Below are 19,889 nucleotides of genomic sequence, written 5' to 3' on the forward strand. Positions count from 1 at the left end.
TTTTGCTACTCAAACTAGTGGCAAGCATCTATATATGAAGAGTTCATCCACAAAACCATAACAAGGTTCTATATAACTTTTAAGTACTGATTATAACTGACAAGAAGGAAGAATAATATTTTTAGAACATTTGCTACATAAGAAGGAAAAGATTATTTAAATCTTACCAAGAAAACCATACATAAAGAAAAATGCATACTTGATGTTATATTCTAACAATTCCAACCCACCCCAGCATAAAGCAATAAGTGTATATATGTGCAGGAGCCCTATCAAGGCTGAGCAGCTGGAAGCACAAACATGTATTCTAACACAGGTAAGCCTCATATCTGTATAACTCACAAAAAGCCGGTCTCTGGGAAATTCGGGCTTAATTCATGTGCGTAAAGTATCACCACATATAAGCCTGTGAAGAGCGCACAGGCTGATGAGGGATGACACTTTCCGCCTAGACTGGTTTTTTGTTTACAGGAAAGTTTTTTAAAGCAAAAAATTCATAAAGCTTAAAGTGTCGTCCCTGATTAGCCTGTGGGGTGTGCACATGTTAATGTGGAACAACACTTTAAGCACATAAAATTAGTCCAGTGTTCACAGAGTGTGACTCATTATGTATTGATATAGACATATAGTAAAGCATTATCATTATCACCTACATCAGTAACCATACATGTTTAATACATGTTTACCGGCATATAAATCATAGCAGACTCAATTGAGATATATATCTAGAATATAACTAGGTATTATTTTGATACTCTTTGAAAAAACTAATTTGGATTGAGTTGAATATTTTGTAATCTAGTTGCATGCGTGCATGTGCATTAATCTCCCTAGCTTTTTCCAAGGAACTTGCCGTCAGTTTCATAAATATGGATTGTAGTCATTATAGATGCTTTGTTCTGGGAAAACTGGGCTAAATGCATGTGCTAAGTGTACTTTGTCCCAGATTAGCCTGTGTAGTCTGTAAAGGCTAATCAGAGAGAACTCTTTCAGCTTTTATGGAATTTTGGTTTATAGGAAGTTAATAGCAATGCATTAAGCCCCATTTTCCCAGAGAAATTCTTATGTTCGTGGTAGTCCTCATATATTGTATCATTTAGGAAGCTGTATTTTATGCACGTCAGCAGGTTTGTTAGGGCTTAGGTCATTTATTACAATTATCCAGCTTTGCTTAGTGATAATCAGCCTATTGTGGGACTAATAAATAATTATGCTAAATAAATATAGGCACAATACGCATAATATGGTTAAGTATATGGATACAGATTTAACCCTTTACCATTAAGATATGTATTTTGACGCATTTGTAGTAGGAAGGTTAATTTAATAAAAGACCTTTATTACTAGATTCAAGTTTTAAAGAAGTATTTCCAACACTTAAATACTGATGATCAGCAAACAGCATAAAACCTGTACAGACTGCGAGTAACTTGCAGGCTGTTCTGGTTGTATGCTGTTTGCACATAACCATTTTCACTTTGTTTCAGAGTGGGAAAGAGTTTAACAAAAATGCACCAAATGCTGTAAACATTACAAGCGCAAACAATCGGATAAACAACAATGGAATAAACTTCCTCTCAAGCAGGCTATACAACAACAATTTCTCCAGGTACATCTAAATCAAGGCCAGGCGTGGGTCACCTGAGCATTCGAGTCTAAGAGCATGTTCTCGGCCTCAGCTGATCTTTTCCAGACTCGAGACCGGGACGTGTTTGCAAACCTATCTGCTCACATGGGGAAACAAGAGATATATTTGCATTACTTGTACAGTTGGTTTATGTTTAACCTTGTGCTAACTGGTTATGTTAGCAGTTTATCAGAGGATCGATTTCAAGTACATTTCACAGACCAAAGATCTACTTCCCTTAATGATAACACACATATTCATCATTTCTGATAAAACTGACCTTGATCCAAATGTGTCTTTCTTTTAACAAAATTGCAATATTGTTAGATACATTGATATCATCCTTATAACAACTATAAATCTCAGTGCCAAAACACAAAGGTATAATGCCAAGGTTGTTTTTTTATTCCTATTTTACTGAAGGTGAGCTATATGATTTGAAATCACAGAACATTTTCATTCGAGCAGTGCTCTGTCAAAATGGGGCTTAATGCATGCGTGTTAAGTGTCCTCCCATATAAGCCTGTGCAGTCCGCACAGGCTAATCAGGGAAAACACTTCCCACGTTTATGGTATTTTGGCTTTAAGTACAGCTCTTTTTTCTTATATCTGTTTAGGCAGAAAGTGTTATCCCTGATTAGCCAATTTAGACTGCATAGGTTGATCTGGGACAACACTTTAAGCATATGCATTTAGCCCTGTTTTCTTAGAGAGAGGATCAAATAAAGCTTCAAACCATTAAAAGGGTAACAAGCAGGCAGGTTAGATATTCCTTAATGTCATTTAAGTTAAACCATTGCAAACAGCTGCTCAATAAACCTGGCATTAAACTGATTAGTCCCAAAAGTAATTTAATCCGGGCAAAATAATCTTGGACACCAAAGAAAATGAAAGAACGCAAGTCCAGCTCCAATCAAATGTAAAAGGATCCTGACCAGCATTTGGGACGTAAACCATGGGACACTTACCTGACACGTTCCCTTATAAAATCTACACAATATAACAGGAATTCTGAACAGAAAGACAAATAAAATAAGCAACTACCAATTTTATCTTGTTTCTTAGAGGATCACTTATTTTGGAATCATTTTCTCCATAAAAATGTAGAAATATAGCACACACATCAATAATAGCCAAGGCAATTTCGATCTGACACAGTTGTGTTTCCAATGAAATTCATACCAGTATTTTGTCAATATCACTAAAATGTATTAAGAACAAATAATGTATGCAGACCGCTTCAGGATTGTGTATAAATCACATTATTATTTAAAATATTTGGAAATGTGTTTGTATGTATGAAGTTTGCCATGAACAGAAATTTATCACCATGCAACTTAATTTTCAGAAACAAAAAGTACAGAAAAATTAAACAGGTGTATTCAATACTCATTTAGTGTGAGTTAACTACGGTGCCGGTACCACTGCTTTTACTGCTCATCAAATATACTATTTTTCAAGAAGGGTCATACAAGTTACCATTAGATGCCTTATTTTTTTATTAATTAAAAAAAAACATTACAAATTTAACTTATTTTTACTCCACATTGACAACAAATATTTCTTAGACTGGATGTGGAAGAACACTGATTACACATACACAACTCACAACTCAATTTAATAAACACATTTAAGGCAATTTGTATAGGACAAACACATGAAATTCATAAAACTTCAGTTACATCTTCATTCATGTTTCTGGTTATTACAAGTTAAAAAGCCAATTTTATTAAGCGCAGTGAATGTATGATATATGTTTGTAAAGAACAATGACCAATATACAATAGTGCACAATTTTGATGATCAACTGATCCTTTCCTATTTGTCTGCCCTACAATTACTTAACCCTTCACCACTTAGATAAGTATTTTAACGCATGTGCAGTCTCTTAGAAAGTTACATTTAATTAAATGCCTTTTTTACTAGATTCAATTTTTAAAGGTTTCATTTCCAACTCTTAGTTACTGATGAGCAGCAAACATCATAGTTACTCGCAGTCTGTTCTGATTTTATACTGGTTGCAAAAGCCATTTTCACTTTGCTTCTTATGGGGGAAAGGGTTCATATTTAAATCTCAGTACAATATAGCATTTGTTTCTGAAAACAAACTTGTTCAATTACAAGTACTGTTTATAAAATGTACAAGAACTGGTAATATTTTTTAAATATGTCATACTTTTTTCATATTGATGACAATAATAAAAATATACTACTGTATATGTAATAAAATATTTAATATGGTATGTCAGAAAATTACAAAAATAAGATTAAAACTTTTTTATATCTACATTGTCAAATGGGGACTAGAAAAATGACATGTTTATAAGGCTGACTGTTACAACCAAAACAATTTTTATACAACAAGCATCAATTCTGTGCATTTACCAGTCATTCTCTTAAAGTATTTTGTGTACTTGAAATATAAATACAACCCTGAGACAGCATATCCATAAACTTATTAAGTCATTTATTAAGTAATATATAATTGGATAAAAACTTGTGAAAATACCAGCCATCAAGTGACTTGAACATAAACAGGCATGAATACATTTTCAGGCATTTAGGTAAGGAACTTTCTGTAAATCTCTGTTTATACCTTACTCATATATGAGCTGCGTTTTGGGAAAACTGGGCTTAATGCATGTACATAAAAGCGTCTGAATTAATGCAGTCTGCACAGGCTTATCAGAGACAACACTTTACAATTGTATAGTTACTTTTAATTTAAAAAAAGTTTCTTATAAGAAAAATTCCAGTCTATGGGAACTATCCCTGATTAGCCTATGCAGTCCACTCTGGGCTGACACTTTCTGCACACGCCTTTTGCCTCGTTGTCTCAGAGGGAGGCTCATATATGTCATACGTTGAATTATGAGTTCTCTAAAGTCCTACGTTGAAATATGAGTTCTCTAAAGTCCTACATTAAAGTATGAGTTCTCTAAAGTCCTGTTTTACGTTGAATTATGAGTTCTCTAAAGTCCTACGTTGAATTATGAGTTCTCTAAAGTCCTACATTGAATTATGAGTTCTCTAAAGTCCTACGTTGAATTATGAGTTCTCTAAAGTCCTACATTCAATTATGAGTTCTCTAAAGTCCTACGTTGAATTATGAGTTCTCTAAAGTCCTACGTTGAATAATGAGTTCTCTAAAGTCCTACATTGAATTATGAGTTCTCTCAAGTCCTGCGTTGAATTATGAGTTCTCTAAAGTCCTACGTTGAATTATGAGTTCTCTAAAGTCCTACGTTAAATTATGAGTTCTCTAAAGTCCTACGTTGAATTATGAGTTCTCTAAAGTCCTACATTGAATTATGAGTTCTCTAAAGTCCTATGTTGAATTATGAGTTCTCTAAAGTCCTGCGTTGAATTATGAGTTCTCTAAAGTCCTACGTTGAATTATGAGTTCTCTAAAGTCCTATGTTGAATTATGAGTTCTCTAAAGTCCTACGTTGAATTATGAGTTCTCTAAAGTCCTACGTTAAATTATGAGTTCTCTAAAGTCCTACGTTGAATTATGAGTTCTCTAAAGTCCTACGTTGAATTATGAGTTCTCCAAAGTCCTACGTTGACTTATGAGTTCTCGAAAGTCCTGCGTTGAATTATGAGTTCTCTTAAGTCCTACGTTGAATTATGAGTTCTCTAAAGTCCTACGTTGAATTATGAGTTCTCTAAAGTCCTATGTTGAATTATGAGTTCTCTAAAGTCCTACGTTGAATTATAAGTTCTCTAAAGTCCTACGTTGAATTATGAGTTCTCTAAAGTCCTACGTTTAATTATGAGTTCTCTAAAGTCCTACGTTGAATTATGAGTTTTCTTAAGTCCTACGTTGAATTATGAGTTCTCTAAAGTCCTACTTTGAATTATGAGTTCTCTAAAGTCCTACGTTGAATTATGAGTTCTCTAAAGTCCTATGTTGAATTATGAGTTCTCTAAAGTCCTACGTTGAATTATGAGTTCTCTAAAGTCCTACATTGAATTATGACTTCTCTAAAGTCCTAAGTTGAATTATGAGTTCTCTAAAGTCCTACATTGAATTATGAGTTCTCTAAAGTCCTACGTTGAATTATGAGTTCTCTAAAGTCCAACGTTAATTTATGAGTTCTCTAAAGACCTACGTTGAATTATGAGTTCTCTAAAGTCCTACCTTGAATTATGAATTCTCGAAAATCCTACGTTGAATTATGAGTTCTCTAAAGTCCTTCGTTGAATTATGAGTTCTCTAAATCATCACTCAAATAGTTAGAAGCAAGAGGTTCTGAGACCCTATAACTCCCTGAAAACTATTGTGTCATTATTTTGTACTTGTAAAGTCTTGATTCAAACATACCACAAATAGTTTTGATAGAGGAATAAATTAAAATAACTAAATTATCTGTTGAAATTAAACTGAAACAGTTTAACAGCATTTATTTAATGTTTTGCAATAGCTGAAGTAAAAAAAACATATTTGTATGCTTAAAGGAGTGGTCTAAATTAATTGGGAAGGGAACTAAGCACTTTTAATAAAAACCTTATTTATTAATATTTTACCATACACATAAACATTTGTGGTACATGTACACAAAGCTCTCCATATATAATAAATCTTGTACACAAAATACATAACAGGAAGGTATTATGCTACACAGAAATCTGTTAATACTGTAATATGCATAGTGTTAAGTACACTATTTTCATGTAAACATCATACATTGTATTTCACACAATTTTAAGCATAATTATACAATGATATTTGCGATTATAGCTGTTACAATTTACATTATTAATTATGTCGTACATTTGTAAATGTGTTAAGCCTGCTGTATGATGAAGACGCTTTGGTAAGCTATCGGCGGATACCTTCTCGGTCCAGATTTCGCCCTAGGTGGGTAACGATTCAGGCCATCAGTATGGGGGTTAAAATAGCATCAGTGAAGCAAAAACAAACACTGATCTATTCTGCACGTTTAGTTCGTGAAAACCACCTACAGGCTACTTGTGCAATTGCTAGAGAGCAGACTAAGTGATTGGATTTAAATATTGAAATATTGAATATTTAATTTTATTGCACAGTTTGGAACTATGAATTTTAATGTGACAATAATGTTCCAGTACATCTATAGCATCTTACAACTATCTTATTAAATATTTTTAATTGCATAACAATTTGTGGTGCTAGATATCCAAATACTTAAATTACACCATCTATTTAGCCAAGACAAACAAACAAACCTATTCAAGATTGAGGAATATCACCAAAAACTTCCTGACAACACTAGAAAAAAATCTAGATGAAAACAATGAAGCAATGAGACATAATTACCTCCAGCTGCCCGCGGTGTCCTACGTTTGCCGTCCCGTTTCTCGCGCCCCACGTTGAAGGCAGAGCCTGTCTTGAGCGCCTCCAGCAGGTTATCCATCACTCCCTCCTGGTTCTCATCTGAAAACCATTAAAATTTACTGTTATGGAACATTTAAAGTAGTGAAAGTAGTGCACAGAAAATTACATAGAGAATTTAAAAAAAAAAAGAAAGCACGAAAGAAAATCAAATGTCATGAGTCTCAGGTTACTATTGGCAAGTTATTAAACAAATGTCAAACAGAGTAAAGTCTCAGGTTTATATTGGCAAGCTATTAAGCGTTTAACAAATGCAGAATTTTTTTTGGCCTGATTTTATAGCCGAAATTCGGCTATGTTCCCAATCCCAAAAAGTATACTTTTTTCCCAAAATGTGGTAAAAAATTCCCAATTTCCAAAAAAAAAAATATTGTTGTTTTTTTTGTTGTTTTTTTAGAAAGAAGTGTCTAATGCGTATTTTATCTCAATTTTAATTCAATTATATTTAACAAAGTATTATATGATTTTGTTTTTTAATTTGAATGATTATAAAGAGTTATATCAAATTTAGTATTTCCCTAATCAGTGGACATTTTGTGTGAAAAAAAAAAGGCTAATGAATTTATTTTTCCCAATTTCATGAAAATGCCGATAAAATTCCCAATTCCAAAGCCATGGGCTATCTTCCCAAAAAGTGGAGAAAAAACCCTGAAATGGTTGCCCAAGAAAGGTCAATCACAACTGATTATTGCGAAGTACATGGTTTAATGTAAACTCACTATACCGTGGAGACCTTAGCCGATTACCTCTCTTGAATACTCCCTACACAAAGATAGGACCTTGTAGTTGGTTAACTTGGTTTTTATCATTTATCTTTAAGAATTACATTTCAGTTGAGTTCATTTATATCTAATATCTCTGTAATTAAGTTAGTTACTATATTGTGCATTTGGAAATGCTTTTTAAACTTATCTTTTTTTAAACATGTTCATGCTACTTGATTAAATAAACATAAATAAAATACTACCACAACCGAGTACACCAATAAATACTGAAAACTCCAAAAAGTTTGACCAATATATAATTTGTTCTTCCTTGGTCCTTAAATGTCAACGGGGATAACAAGAAGAACCACTATGGTGCCTAACAAAGCAATTGAGCCTCACTCTGGGAAAACGGGGCTTAATGCATGTGTGTACAGTATTGTCCAATTTTCCTATTCAGGGATGACACTTTCTGTCTAAACTTGTCTTTGCTAATAAGAGACTTCCTACTGATGAAAAATACCATAAAAGCAGAAAGTGTTGTCCCTGATTACTTGTGCAAACTGCATATGCCTATCTGGGACAACAATTAACGCTCATACAGTAAGCCTTGGTTGCCAGAGGCTAAAACTTTTTCTAATAGGAATTTATGCTGGCCCCCAGTTCCCAGCCTTACCTGTGATTATGTCTACAATGGCACTATGTCCCATATGGCTACGTACCTGTGGTTATGTCTACAATGCCCTATGTCATGCATGGCTACGTACCTGTGGTTATGTCTACAATTGCCTTATGTCGCGCCTGTCGAGCCGTCTTCTCTTTTTCAGCCTTCTCTTTCGCCTCCTTGGCTCTCCTGATCTTCTCCTGTGTCTCACGGATCTTGCGGTTGTCTTGTACTGCTTGCTGAAAAACACATTCACACAACATCCATGTGATTCACTGAGACTTTTATTATTCAAATTCAACATATTAATAATACTAACCTTTACATTTGTATAAACAAGATGCGTTTGTGAAACACAATGTCCCCCTATATGATGTTTGACCTTGAAGGATGACCTTGACCTTGTGAAGGATGACCTTGACCATGACCTTTCACCACTCAAAATGTGCAGCTCCATAAGATACACATGCATGCCAAATATCAAGTTGCTATCTTCAATATTGCAAAAGAATTCATAAAATAAGCGATTTGGGTCACATATATTTGACCTCTGACCTTAAAGGATGACCTTGACCTTGACCTTTCACCACTCAAAATGTGCAGCTCCATGAGATGCACATGCATGCCAAATATCAAGTTGCTATCTTCAATATTGCAAAAGAGTTTATAAAATAAGCGATTTGGGCCACATATATTTGACCTCTGACCTTGAAGGATGACCTTGACCTTTCACCACTCAAAATGTGCAGCTCCATGAGATACACATGCATGCCAAATATCAAGTTGCTATCTTCAATATTGCAAAAGTATTCATAAAATGAGCGATTTTGCCCACATATATTTGACCTCTGACCTTGAAGGATGACCTTGACCTTTCACCACTCAAAATGTGCAGCTTCATGAGATACATATGCATGCCAAATAAGAAGTTGCTATCTTCAATATAGCAAAAGTTATTGCAAAATGTTTAAGGTGGCGCAAACAGACCAACAGACCAACGGACCAACAGACCAACAGACAGACAGGGCAAAAACAATATGTCCCCCACTACTATAGTGGGGGACATAAAAAAATCTAATTACAATTCAGAATTGGGAACAATATCTAAATTATTTACCAATAAACAGAATCAACTAAAGAGGGAAGAAATTTTCTCTGTTTTCATTGTTTTCTTGTTTTTGTTTATTTTTTAGCTTTTTTACTGCATTTCATTCAGGAAAGAATGAAAAATATTAGAAAGCAAACTCTGGAAAACAGATGAGCTGCGCTCTGGAAAACTGGGGCTTAATGCATGCAAGTAAAATATATTGGCAGATTAGCCTGTGCAGTCTGCCAGTTTTCCAGAAGTGCGACTCGTATGAAAAAAGAGCACTAACCAGAAATCCATCTTTGAATGTTTTGATGTCCGTAAAGAACTCTTCCATGGAGTATTTGCTGGGTTCGAAGGCGTAAAACTTAGCAATGTCCTGGAACATGGTCTCTAGCTGGTTGTACATTGTTGTGAGTACCTCAAACTGGTCTGACGCACTTCCAAGGAACGCTTGCTCAGTAGTCAAGGAAGCATGGTTAGAAATTACTTCTCAACTAAATCCAAATCTTCGCACATCAAAGCCCTTATTCAGGAAATAAGACTTGCTCTTGAAAAATGAGGCTTAAAGCATGTGCATAAAGTGTCGTCCTCAGTGACGTCTCTTGCTGAGTAGTCTATTTGGAATAGTCCCCAAATTCAAACCAAGGCTATGACTGCATGTAAGTTACCTTCAAACAAATTAAGTGCAAACCTCCATCCTAACTGAGATCAGTGAGAGAAAGTCACGTGTCTACTTTGAGTAACAGTGTCCTTGACCTTTATCCAACAAGTGCCAAATACAATATAAATCTAGGTCTCCATGCAAACTTGCTATATCCAGAGTTTCATCATGATTGGTCAATACAAACAATAGGTATTGACCAGAACCAGGCTGTCTGAGGTTTTTCTATTTTAATAACCGTGACTGTGACATTGACCAAACTTGCCCTAAATACATTCACTAGCTATGTATTCATGAAAGCTACCCACACACATTTCAGTTCAATATCTTCCTCCAAACTACTAGTAATAATGAACTGAGTGCAACATGTTTTTTTAGTCATTTCCATACTATGGTTGACCTGATCCACCCCAAATGCAATCCCAAGCTAGGAGTTCATGTTACATACTACATACACAAAAGCTTTCATATCAATATCGCCATACAGACTCAAATAAACTAGAGCTTTGTCATAGACGTGACGAATATCCCCACATGCCGCATTGACACATAATATTTTGCATGTCGTCTTCACAAAAAACAGCGGACACCATGCTCAATTTTTAAAACGCACTAAGTGACCCCTTGACCTAGTTTTTGACCCACAAAGGCCCATGTTCTAAGTTGGCCTTAAGATCATCTCCATAAAACTTCTGACCAAGTTTGGTGAAGATCGGATGTAAACTACTTTAATTAGAAAGCGAACACCATGCTGAATGTAAAACAAGGGACAAAATTGTCACAAAACCAGGTTTTCATTGTGAAAAAAAAATCTGATAAAGGGAGAAAACTCAAACTGAACTTTTGAAATGACCAAAAAAAATTAACCCCCTTTGTAAGTTTTTTTTTTTTTTTTTAATCTATTTTTAGTCGTGGCGACCTTGACATTGGAGATATTGACGTGATTCTTTCGTGGGACACACCGTCCCATGATGGTGAACAAATGTGCCAAATGATTTTAAAATCTCACAATGAATGACATAGTTATGGCCAGGACAAGCTCATTTATGGCCATTTTTGACCTTTGAACTCAAAGTGTGACCTTGACCTTGGAGATATCGACGTAATTATTTCGCGCGACACACCGTCCAATGATGGTGAACAAATGTGCCAAATGATTTTAAAATCTGACGATGAACGACATAGTTATGGCTCGGACAAGCTCATTTATGGCCATTTTTGACCTTTGAACTCAAAGTGTGACCTTGACCTTGGAGATATCGACGTAATTATTTCGCGCGACACACCGTCCAATGATGGTAAACAAATGTGCCATATGATTTTAAAATCTGACAATGAACGACATAGTTATGGCCCGGACAAGCTTATTCCGCCAGCCCGCCAGCCAGCCAGCCCGCCAGCCAGCCAGCCCGCCCGCATTCGCCAATCTAATAACCAGTTTTTTCCTTCGGAAAACCTGGTTAAAAACGCACTAAGAGACCCCGTGACCTAGTTTTAGGCCCGGAATGGCCCATGTTCAAACTTGTCCTAGAGATCATTTAGATAAAAACTGTGACCAAGTTTGGTGAGGATTAGATGAAAACTTGAATTAGAGAACGGACAACATGGTGAGGTTTTAAACGCACTAAGATACCGCGTGACCTAGTTTTTGACCCGGCATGGCCCATGTTCGAACTTGACCTACACATAATCTAGTTACAACTTCTGACCAAGTGTGGTGAAGATCGGATTAAAACTACTTGAAATAGAGAGCGGACGCCATGCTCAATGTGTAAAACGTACTAGGTGACCCTGTGACCTAGTTTTTGATCTGGCATGGCCCATGTTCGAATTTGGCCTTCAGATCATCTAGATAAAACTTCTGACCAAGTTTGGTGAAGATCGGATGAAAACTACTTGAATAAGAGAGAGGACACCATGCAGAATTTTAAAAGCGCACTAAGTGACCCCGTGACCTAGTTTTTGACCCAGCAAGGCCCATGTTCAAACTTGGCCTTAAGATCATCTAGATACAACTTCTGACCAAGTTTGGTGAAGATTGGAGGAAAACTACTTGAATTAGAGAGCGGACAACATGCTGAACGTTTAAAATGCACAAAGTGACCCTGTGACCTAGTTTTTGAACGGGCAAGGCCCATGTTCGAACTTAGCCTAGTTCATGTAGATACAACTTCTGACCAAGTTTGGTGAAGATCGGATGAAAACTACTTGAATTAGAGAGCAGACACTTAATACAGACCGACAGACACCGACCGACCGACCAACCCACAGACAAGTTCACTCCTATATATCCCCTAAACCTTGTTTGTGGGGGTATAATGAGACCTCTTATACACACTATTCTTTTGATACAATATACTTGCAAAACAACAATTCTAATTGTCTTAATGTTATTGACAAAATAAGCAAACATTCAAAAACAACTTATATTTCCCTTTACCCCTTAGATACGTATTTTTATTTTTTAGGCTTCATCTCCAACCCTTAGGTACTGATGAGCAGCAAACAGCATAAACCTGAGCAGAGTTACTCGCAGGCTGTTCTGGTTTTATGCTGTTTGCACATAGCCATTTTCACTTTGCCTCTGAGTGGGAAATGGTTAATAAGCACAAAGGATATGTTCATGACATCAGAGAATCTGTCCTTGTCATCTATGGACTTCTTGATTGACTTGAGGTCAGTCTCCAGCTGTTTGAACTGCTTCTCCATCCCCTTAATGTTCTTCTTCACATTCTCATCAGACACTGGTACAGGAAAACGGGGCTTAATGTATGTGACTAAAGTGTCATCCCAGATTAGCCTCTGCAGTCTACACAGGCTAATCAGGGACGACACTTTCTGCCTAAACAGGCACTTGTAATTCAATTTAAACAAGCTATGGTTGAGACAATTGAAATTAAGATAGATGCAACATATACAATCCAAAATTGGGGGAGAGTTAAAATAAATTTATGTGAAAAATTAACTTGTATTTCATTTCATGCAATTTGTTTACCCACATAAAGATTTATTTGACCAATTATACATCTGCTTTTAAAACTCAGAATGATAGTACTTTTGGGATGTTTGGACCACAATGAACAAACCCAGTTACCTTTAATTGCATATTGTAATTTTATAATTGCTTTTCAATTTGTGACCAGTTTTATGGAGAAATCATAAACAAATCTGCCAATGTATGTCTGCCAAGCCCCCGACACCCCCACCCACCCCCCACCCTAAACCTATGAACAGGTACACTTATGACCGAGTTGTTGTTTTTTACATTATTTCCAGAATTTCCAGACTTATTTCCAGACTATCAAAGAAAGATATCAATGAAATACTAAAACAAATTTTCTTAAGTAAAATTCATTTTAATTATTAAATACTTACCTGTTATCTCTAGCTTACCCCTTTCCAAGGGAGTTATTTCATCCGGAAAATATTCAAGCGCTGGGAATCGTCCACCTCTATAAGAATCCAAATCAGGTTAAACATAGTACAATGCAACCTAACAGGAAATTAAGAACCACAACTCATCTTTCCTTTACGCAAACATAAAAAGGCGATGAGCGGGGTGGGAGGTGGGACTTACCGATAACAGGTAAGTATTTAATAATTAAAATGAATTTTACTTAAGAAAATTTGTTTTAATATCATAAATACGTTACCTGTTATCTCTAGCTGATTTTGCAGCTGCGGCGGGAAGGTTCGCATATTTTTTCCCATCACAGCAAAACCCATATAGAGGGTTTACAGCCAGAGATAGTAGAATCAAGTCCTCTTATAATCTTTGTTAGTACAGTATAGTACTTAGTTCACGGATGGCACCAGTGTACTTACGCCATAGAAGAAACTACAGTTTGAGCCACTACAAGAGGACCCAACTTATACAAATTGTCTTGTTGGCACTCAAGAGAACGAAGATAAAAAGAGGAGAAGGTGGTCGGATTCCTCCAGAAAGCAGCTTGAAGCACTTCAGATAGTGGGGTCTGATTAATATAAGCCCACGAAGCCGAAAGAGCTCTTAATTCATGCGGTCTTATCTTAAACAGGGATAAATCCCTCGATGAAAGAGAAGAATAAGCTTTCCTTATAGTCGAGGTTATCCAACGAGAAATAGAAGCCGCAGACACATCGCCCCCCCTTTTAATGGAATGAAAAGTCTCTTGCGAGAACCTCAAATAGACTTTACCTTTTTAAGGTAGAACTTCAAAGCCCTGACAAAGGAGTCTATCATCATCTTCATGTCCACAAGTTCTAGATAGACGTGGAACTTTGAAGGGTTTGGAAGCCATAGAGGGGAGTTGATTTTTAGCAAGGAATCCTGACTGACACAACAATGTAACAGAACCATCAGAAGAGTCAAAACGAAGATGACTATCCTCGATAGAAAGAGCATGAATTTCACTTCTCCGTTTGGCTGAAGCCATAGTAAGAAGGAAAACGGTCTTCCATGTTAGGAATTGTAATGAAGCCTGATCAAGAGGTTCATAGGGAGCCTTAATAAGGGAACCAAGCACACAAGCTAAATCCCATTTAGGAGCAAGTGTACGAGATACAGGACGACTAAGTTCCATAGCTCGAACAAGTTCTGAAATAGCTGGATCAGCACAGACTTGTGAAGACTTAGTGAAAGCCAATGTATGCGAAATCATAGATCTGTATCCTTTGATGGAACTAAGAGAAAGTTTCTTATCATCAAAAAGATAAATGAGAAAATCCGCTATTCGTCTAGCAGAGGGATTGAGGGGATTAATTTTCCCTCGAAAACACCAATTGGAGAAGAGTTTCCAACGAGCATCATAGACTGCTCTGGTGGATTTTCTCCTTGCCGAAGCAACGAGGGTTGAAGCCCTGACAGAAAAACATTTCTTCTGCAAAGATTGCCTGATAACGGCCAGACGTGTAAGTGGAACATTTTTGGGTCCGCATGTAGTCTGCCGCTTTGAGACAGAAGATCTGACCTGTGAGGAAGATTACTGGGATAATCGTACAGGAGACTGAGAAGATCGTTGAACCAAGATCTTCTGGGCCACCAAGGGGCAATCAGGAGTATCCTGCAAGAGCTCACCCTGATTTTCCCCAATATTTGGGGAATTAGAATGGGTGGGGGATAGGCGTAAGCGTCCAGTTGGTCCCATGCGAACGAAAGCGCGTCGATTGCCCACGCTGCTGGATCGTAAACTGGACTCACATACAGAGGAAGTCTGTGATTGTGTCTGGTTGCAAATAGATCGACCAGGGGATAACCGAACTTGAAAAAGATCTGGTTGGTCACTTCTTGATGAAGTGTCCACTCCGATGGAAGTAACTGGTGTTTGCGAGACAAACCATCCGCCAGGGCGTTGAGGCGACCTGGTATATATTTTGCCAGCAGATGAATGTTGAGTGTTTTGCAAAGAACAAGTAATTTTCTGGTTTCCAGATACAGGGATTGAGAATGTGTTCCCCCCTGTGCCTGGATGTAAGCCACCACAGATGTGTTGTCTGTTGACACCATCACACAAGAGTCTCGAAGATGTGATTGGAAATGAGATACAGCTAGAAATACTGCTCGCATTTCTAGATTGTTGATATGAAGGTGAGATTCCTGATGAGACCACAACCCTGAAATTATCAGACTGAGAGGTTCCAGGTGAGCACCCCACCCTTCCTTGCTCGCATCCGTTATTAGATATAATGACGGTTGCGGGGGAAGAAGGGGTACTCCTGCCAACAGAGTCTCCTCGTCTAGCCACCACTGAAGATGAGACCTTAAGGAGGGAAGGATTGGAATCTGTGTTAATAGATTGCCTGGAGACCATTTCCAACAAGCTGAGAGATAGTGCTGAAGAGGACGTAGGAAGAGACGTCCCAACTGCACAAAGTCTGCTACTGAGCTCAGGATACCGTTGAGAGAGAGGAATTCTTGAGCTGTTATATGAGATTGGGACAAAACCCAGTTGACCTTCATCAGAAGGTCTGATATATGTTGAATAGACACTCTGACCCGATTGATGTGGGTCAAGAAATTCATTCCCACAAACGTAAAGTCCTGTGAAGGAATGAGGTCTGATTTGTCTGCATTGAAAAGGAGCCCTAACGAGAGGAGCTCCTTTCAAGAGAATTCTAGGTTGTACAGAAGCAATTGACGATCGAGCTGGTGTAAGAGCCAGTCGTCGAAATACTGAAGAAGAATAATCCCGTGAACTCTGAGGTGTGATCCGACTGCCGACATTAGTTTGGTAAAAACTCGTGGGGCTGTCGCCAACCCGAAAGGCATAGACCAGAACTGGTAGACTTGGCCTTGAAAGGCGAATCGCAAGTACTTTCGGTAGTTGGGATGTATAGGAACATGGAAGTAAGCATCTTCCAGATCCAAAGACACCCCCCAGTGCAGGGGTTTGATGGATTCCCGTATGAAAGAAGGAGTCTCCATTTTGAAAGTTGGTTTGAGGAGATACATGTTGAACACTTTTAAATCTATTACTGGTCTCCAGGAACCATTTTTCTTTTGAACAAGAAAAAGACGACTGTAAAATCCTGGAGAATAAGGATCTTGAACCCTTTCTACCGCCTGTTTTTCCAAGAGCCTGAGAATGGACTCTGGAATATGTGGATGCCGAGATACCAGCTCTATAGGGACGCGAGAAAGTGGAGGCCTTTTTTCGAATTGAAAAGTCAGGCCTGTTGTCACAAGAGAATGAACCCATGCGTCTGAAGTAATTTGAAGCCATCGATTTGAGAAGTGGAAAAGTCTGGCCCCGACTGGTATTTCCGGCATCGGAGGTTGTGGCGGTAGAAAGGGAAGGGACCTAGGGCTGATAAGCAGGAGGTGCGCCCCTGCCGGTAGAAGGTTTGAAATTCCTCTGTCCCGGCTTGGGTTTGCCCTTTTTCCCAGAATCTTTATTAGAAGACTTGTGTGACAAAGAAGGTCTGTTATAGGAAGACTGCCTATTAGGACCTGACCGTGGATTAAAAGAAGGCTTTTTAGAGAAAAGGTTATTTCTCTTAGCCGTCTTGAATGCTGGAACTGCTGGTGGCCTAGAAGCAGGATGCTTAAAGACCCCTTGGCGTTGTCCAGAGTTGTTTCTAGCTAAAGAAGCATGAAGTTGGTCATCCTTGTCAGCTGTGATTGCTTCTTGTATCCTTCCACCAAAAAGAAACCCTGATGTGAGAGGAGCTGTTCTGAGCGAGTTCATACCAGGTTCCAACAGAAAATCTTTAGGTAAAGAAGTAAGGATAAGATCTCTACGAATCCTTAGCATCTCGGACATTGAAGAAGCAGAAGTGTGAGATAAGGCCAGTGTGGTCCGTGAGAGATGAATTAACAAATCACGGAGTTCCTCCGGAACAGATTCCGACCAATCACACACCATTTGTAAAATTGTCGCTAGCATGAAGTCAATTTGGTTAGTCAAACCTAATGATCTACGTTCCCTCATTTCCCAAGTTTCCAACATTGAAAACGGAACAGAAACTGAATTGGAACCACTTGGCATTACAAGAGATAGCTTGCTTATGTCCGGATCTGGAACCGGAAGTTTTGAAAAATCCAACCCAGATGTTGCATGTGGTACAGGAGGTTTGTAACTTTTACTACCTTCCTGGTGTTTTGGATCAGCTAGTTCCTTAGGAATTTTCCATGTTTCTCCTCGTTTTGGAATAGTCTTATTAGCTGATTCCAATGATTGAAGAACAGATAGAACAGTAGAACCAATGGGAAGTCGTGGGTCAGGACGAGCCGTCGACTTAATAACCCTGTTGGGATCAAATGTACGAAAAAGTTGTTCTGTCACAGAAATCGTCGCATTTGAAGACAGTTCAGCAGGTCTTGGACAGTAATCTTCACCAAGAGTACGAAACATCAGTTCATAGATCTGACCAATCGGAGCTAAATATTGATCCGTCTCAACATTAGATTCTGCATCTGAATCAGCCTCACTCTCTACAACACCAGCGGTTTGTATAGAATCAGCAGGAACAGAAGTGAGAATATCTTGTACCGGATTGTAATTGTCTGGTAACAGGGAATGATCATCCCCGACGTCAGTAAACTGATAATGTAAACCGGAAGAAGGTAAATTATCAGCATTGACCGGTACAAAATGTCCCGCCGAATTCTGTATCCATAGTGTATCAGGATTCGACAGGGTAGCTGTAGGGGGTACACGACTAGATACTGTAGATGATACCCGTGGTGTTGACACTGACGCCGTTGTAGTGAGATGAGCTCCTGAAGATGCAATACGTGTGGCAGTCAACGTTGGAACCGACACATTTGGCATGGAAACATGCGATTCCATAACGGAACACGATGGTGAACGACTATACGTATGGTAAGTCCGATGCTGTCTACGTGAACGTTGCCGACGTCCTCGTTTCCTGCAATATCGAGATCTGGATCGGCTGCGCTGTCGAGATGTGGATCGGCTGCGATGAGATCGAGATTTTTTGGAATACCGTCTCCGTGAGTGACGACGTGATCGCTTATGAGCGCCGCGACGATGATAACTGCTCGACGAAGAAGAGCGTGTCCGATGTCCACTCCTTGATGAAGACGATGTATTCGACGACGAATCGGACGTAGAAGAATACGCCGATGATGAAGACCGAGTTCTTCTTGACCGGCGATTGGTGTTATCGGTGGCAGGCCCAACTGATGACTGTTGACCGGTGACCGGACCGGACCGGTGACCGGACTGGACCGGTGATCAATGACCGGACCGGTGACCGGACCGGACCGGTGACCGGACCGGACCGGTGACCGGACCGGTGACATGACCGGACCGGACCGGTGACATGACCGGTGACCGGACCGGTGACCGGCCGGTCATATTATGACCGGTTACGTCACCGGACAAAGACCGTAGAATGGCGGCTGCCATGTGGTCTGACATTGATCCAGTCGTTCCATGATCAATGTCGCCGGTATGCATGGTGTGAGTCATAAGATCTGATGACGATCGACTGACAACAACACCATCTTGCCCGGTACCCAGTGACTGACAAAACCGCTGGTCATCCTTGACCAGTGGAGTCACCGGGTAATCAACGTCGGATGGAGGTTCGTTGCGTTTGCGGCTGATCGACGTCCTCCGGCGACCTGCTTTTGTCCATACGTTGTAAGCCCACAAATCGCAAACCGCACATTTGTTATTAAATGTGCAACTGGTACATGCCAAGCAAGTATCGTGGGAATCCCACCTTGCTTTGATATGACCACAAGAACCTCTATCCTGTAAGTTCATCCTGAAATAAAAGAAACAGAAAGAACCTACAAAAGACAAATTAATGATTATAAATTCAAATAAAAAGTTTAACCACAAAATGTAAACACAAAGAACGCTGTCCAATTGACCTCAATTACTTATTGGGGAATAGGCACGAATTCCTCGTGGTTCATGTGCTCATGACGTCATGTACATGAGCGACGATGCAAACAAAGAAACCCAGCAAAAGCAGAAATATGACAATTACTGCAACAAAAAGTATAGAAATATAAACCGAATAATACAAATAAAAGATAAATAAACTTTATCCTTTTAAACTCCGCCAAAAACACAGTGAAAAGAACACATAAGTCCTGAGCCTAAAATAGGCGTGCACATGGTTTTATCCGGAAAGGAAAGATGAGTTGTGGTTCTTGATTTCCTGTTAGGTTGCATTGTACTATGTTTAACCTGATTTGGATTCTTATAGAGGTGGACGATTCCCAGCGCTTGAATATTTTCCGGATGAAATAACTCCCTTGGAAAGGGGTAAGCTAGAGATAACAGGTAACGTATTTATGATATTAAAA

The 19,889-nt window shown here is 38.5% G+C and overlaps 1 protein-coding gene across 5 annotated transcripts in view; it reads right to left on the bottom strand.

Moving 5' to 3' along the window:
* Positions 1 to 19,889, bottom strand: part of LOC127876149 (protein diaphanous homolog 2-like) — an 84,376-nt gene that overhangs the window by 6,697 nt on the left and 57,790 nt on the right. For 4 of the 5 annotated variants that reach the window (XM_052421137.1, XM_052421135.1, XM_052421136.1 and 1 more), the window contains 4 exons: positions 12,743 to 12,867; positions 9,749 to 9,913; positions 8,476 to 8,611; positions 6,930 to 7,046 (listed from right to left, as the gene is read on the bottom strand). In XM_052421137.1, the coding sequence (XP_052277097.1) occupies positions 6,930 to 7,046; positions 8,476 to 8,611; positions 9,749 to 9,913; positions 12,743 to 12,867 (543 nt within the window). Of the gene's footprint in view, positions 1 to 1,641; positions 1,725 to 6,929; positions 7,047 to 8,475; positions 8,612 to 9,748; positions 9,914 to 12,742; positions 12,868 to 19,889 lie in introns of all 5 variants that reach the window. The other variant, XM_052421138.1, reaches the window with a different exon arrangement.

Source organism: Dreissena polymorpha, chromosome 4 (genome assembly GCF_020536995.1).
Source record: "Dreissena polymorpha isolate Duluth1 chromosome 4, UMN_Dpol_1.0, whole genome shotgun sequence".
NCBI classification, from domain to species: domain Eukaryota; kingdom Metazoa; phylum Mollusca; class Bivalvia; order Myida; family Dreissenidae; genus Dreissena; species Dreissena polymorpha.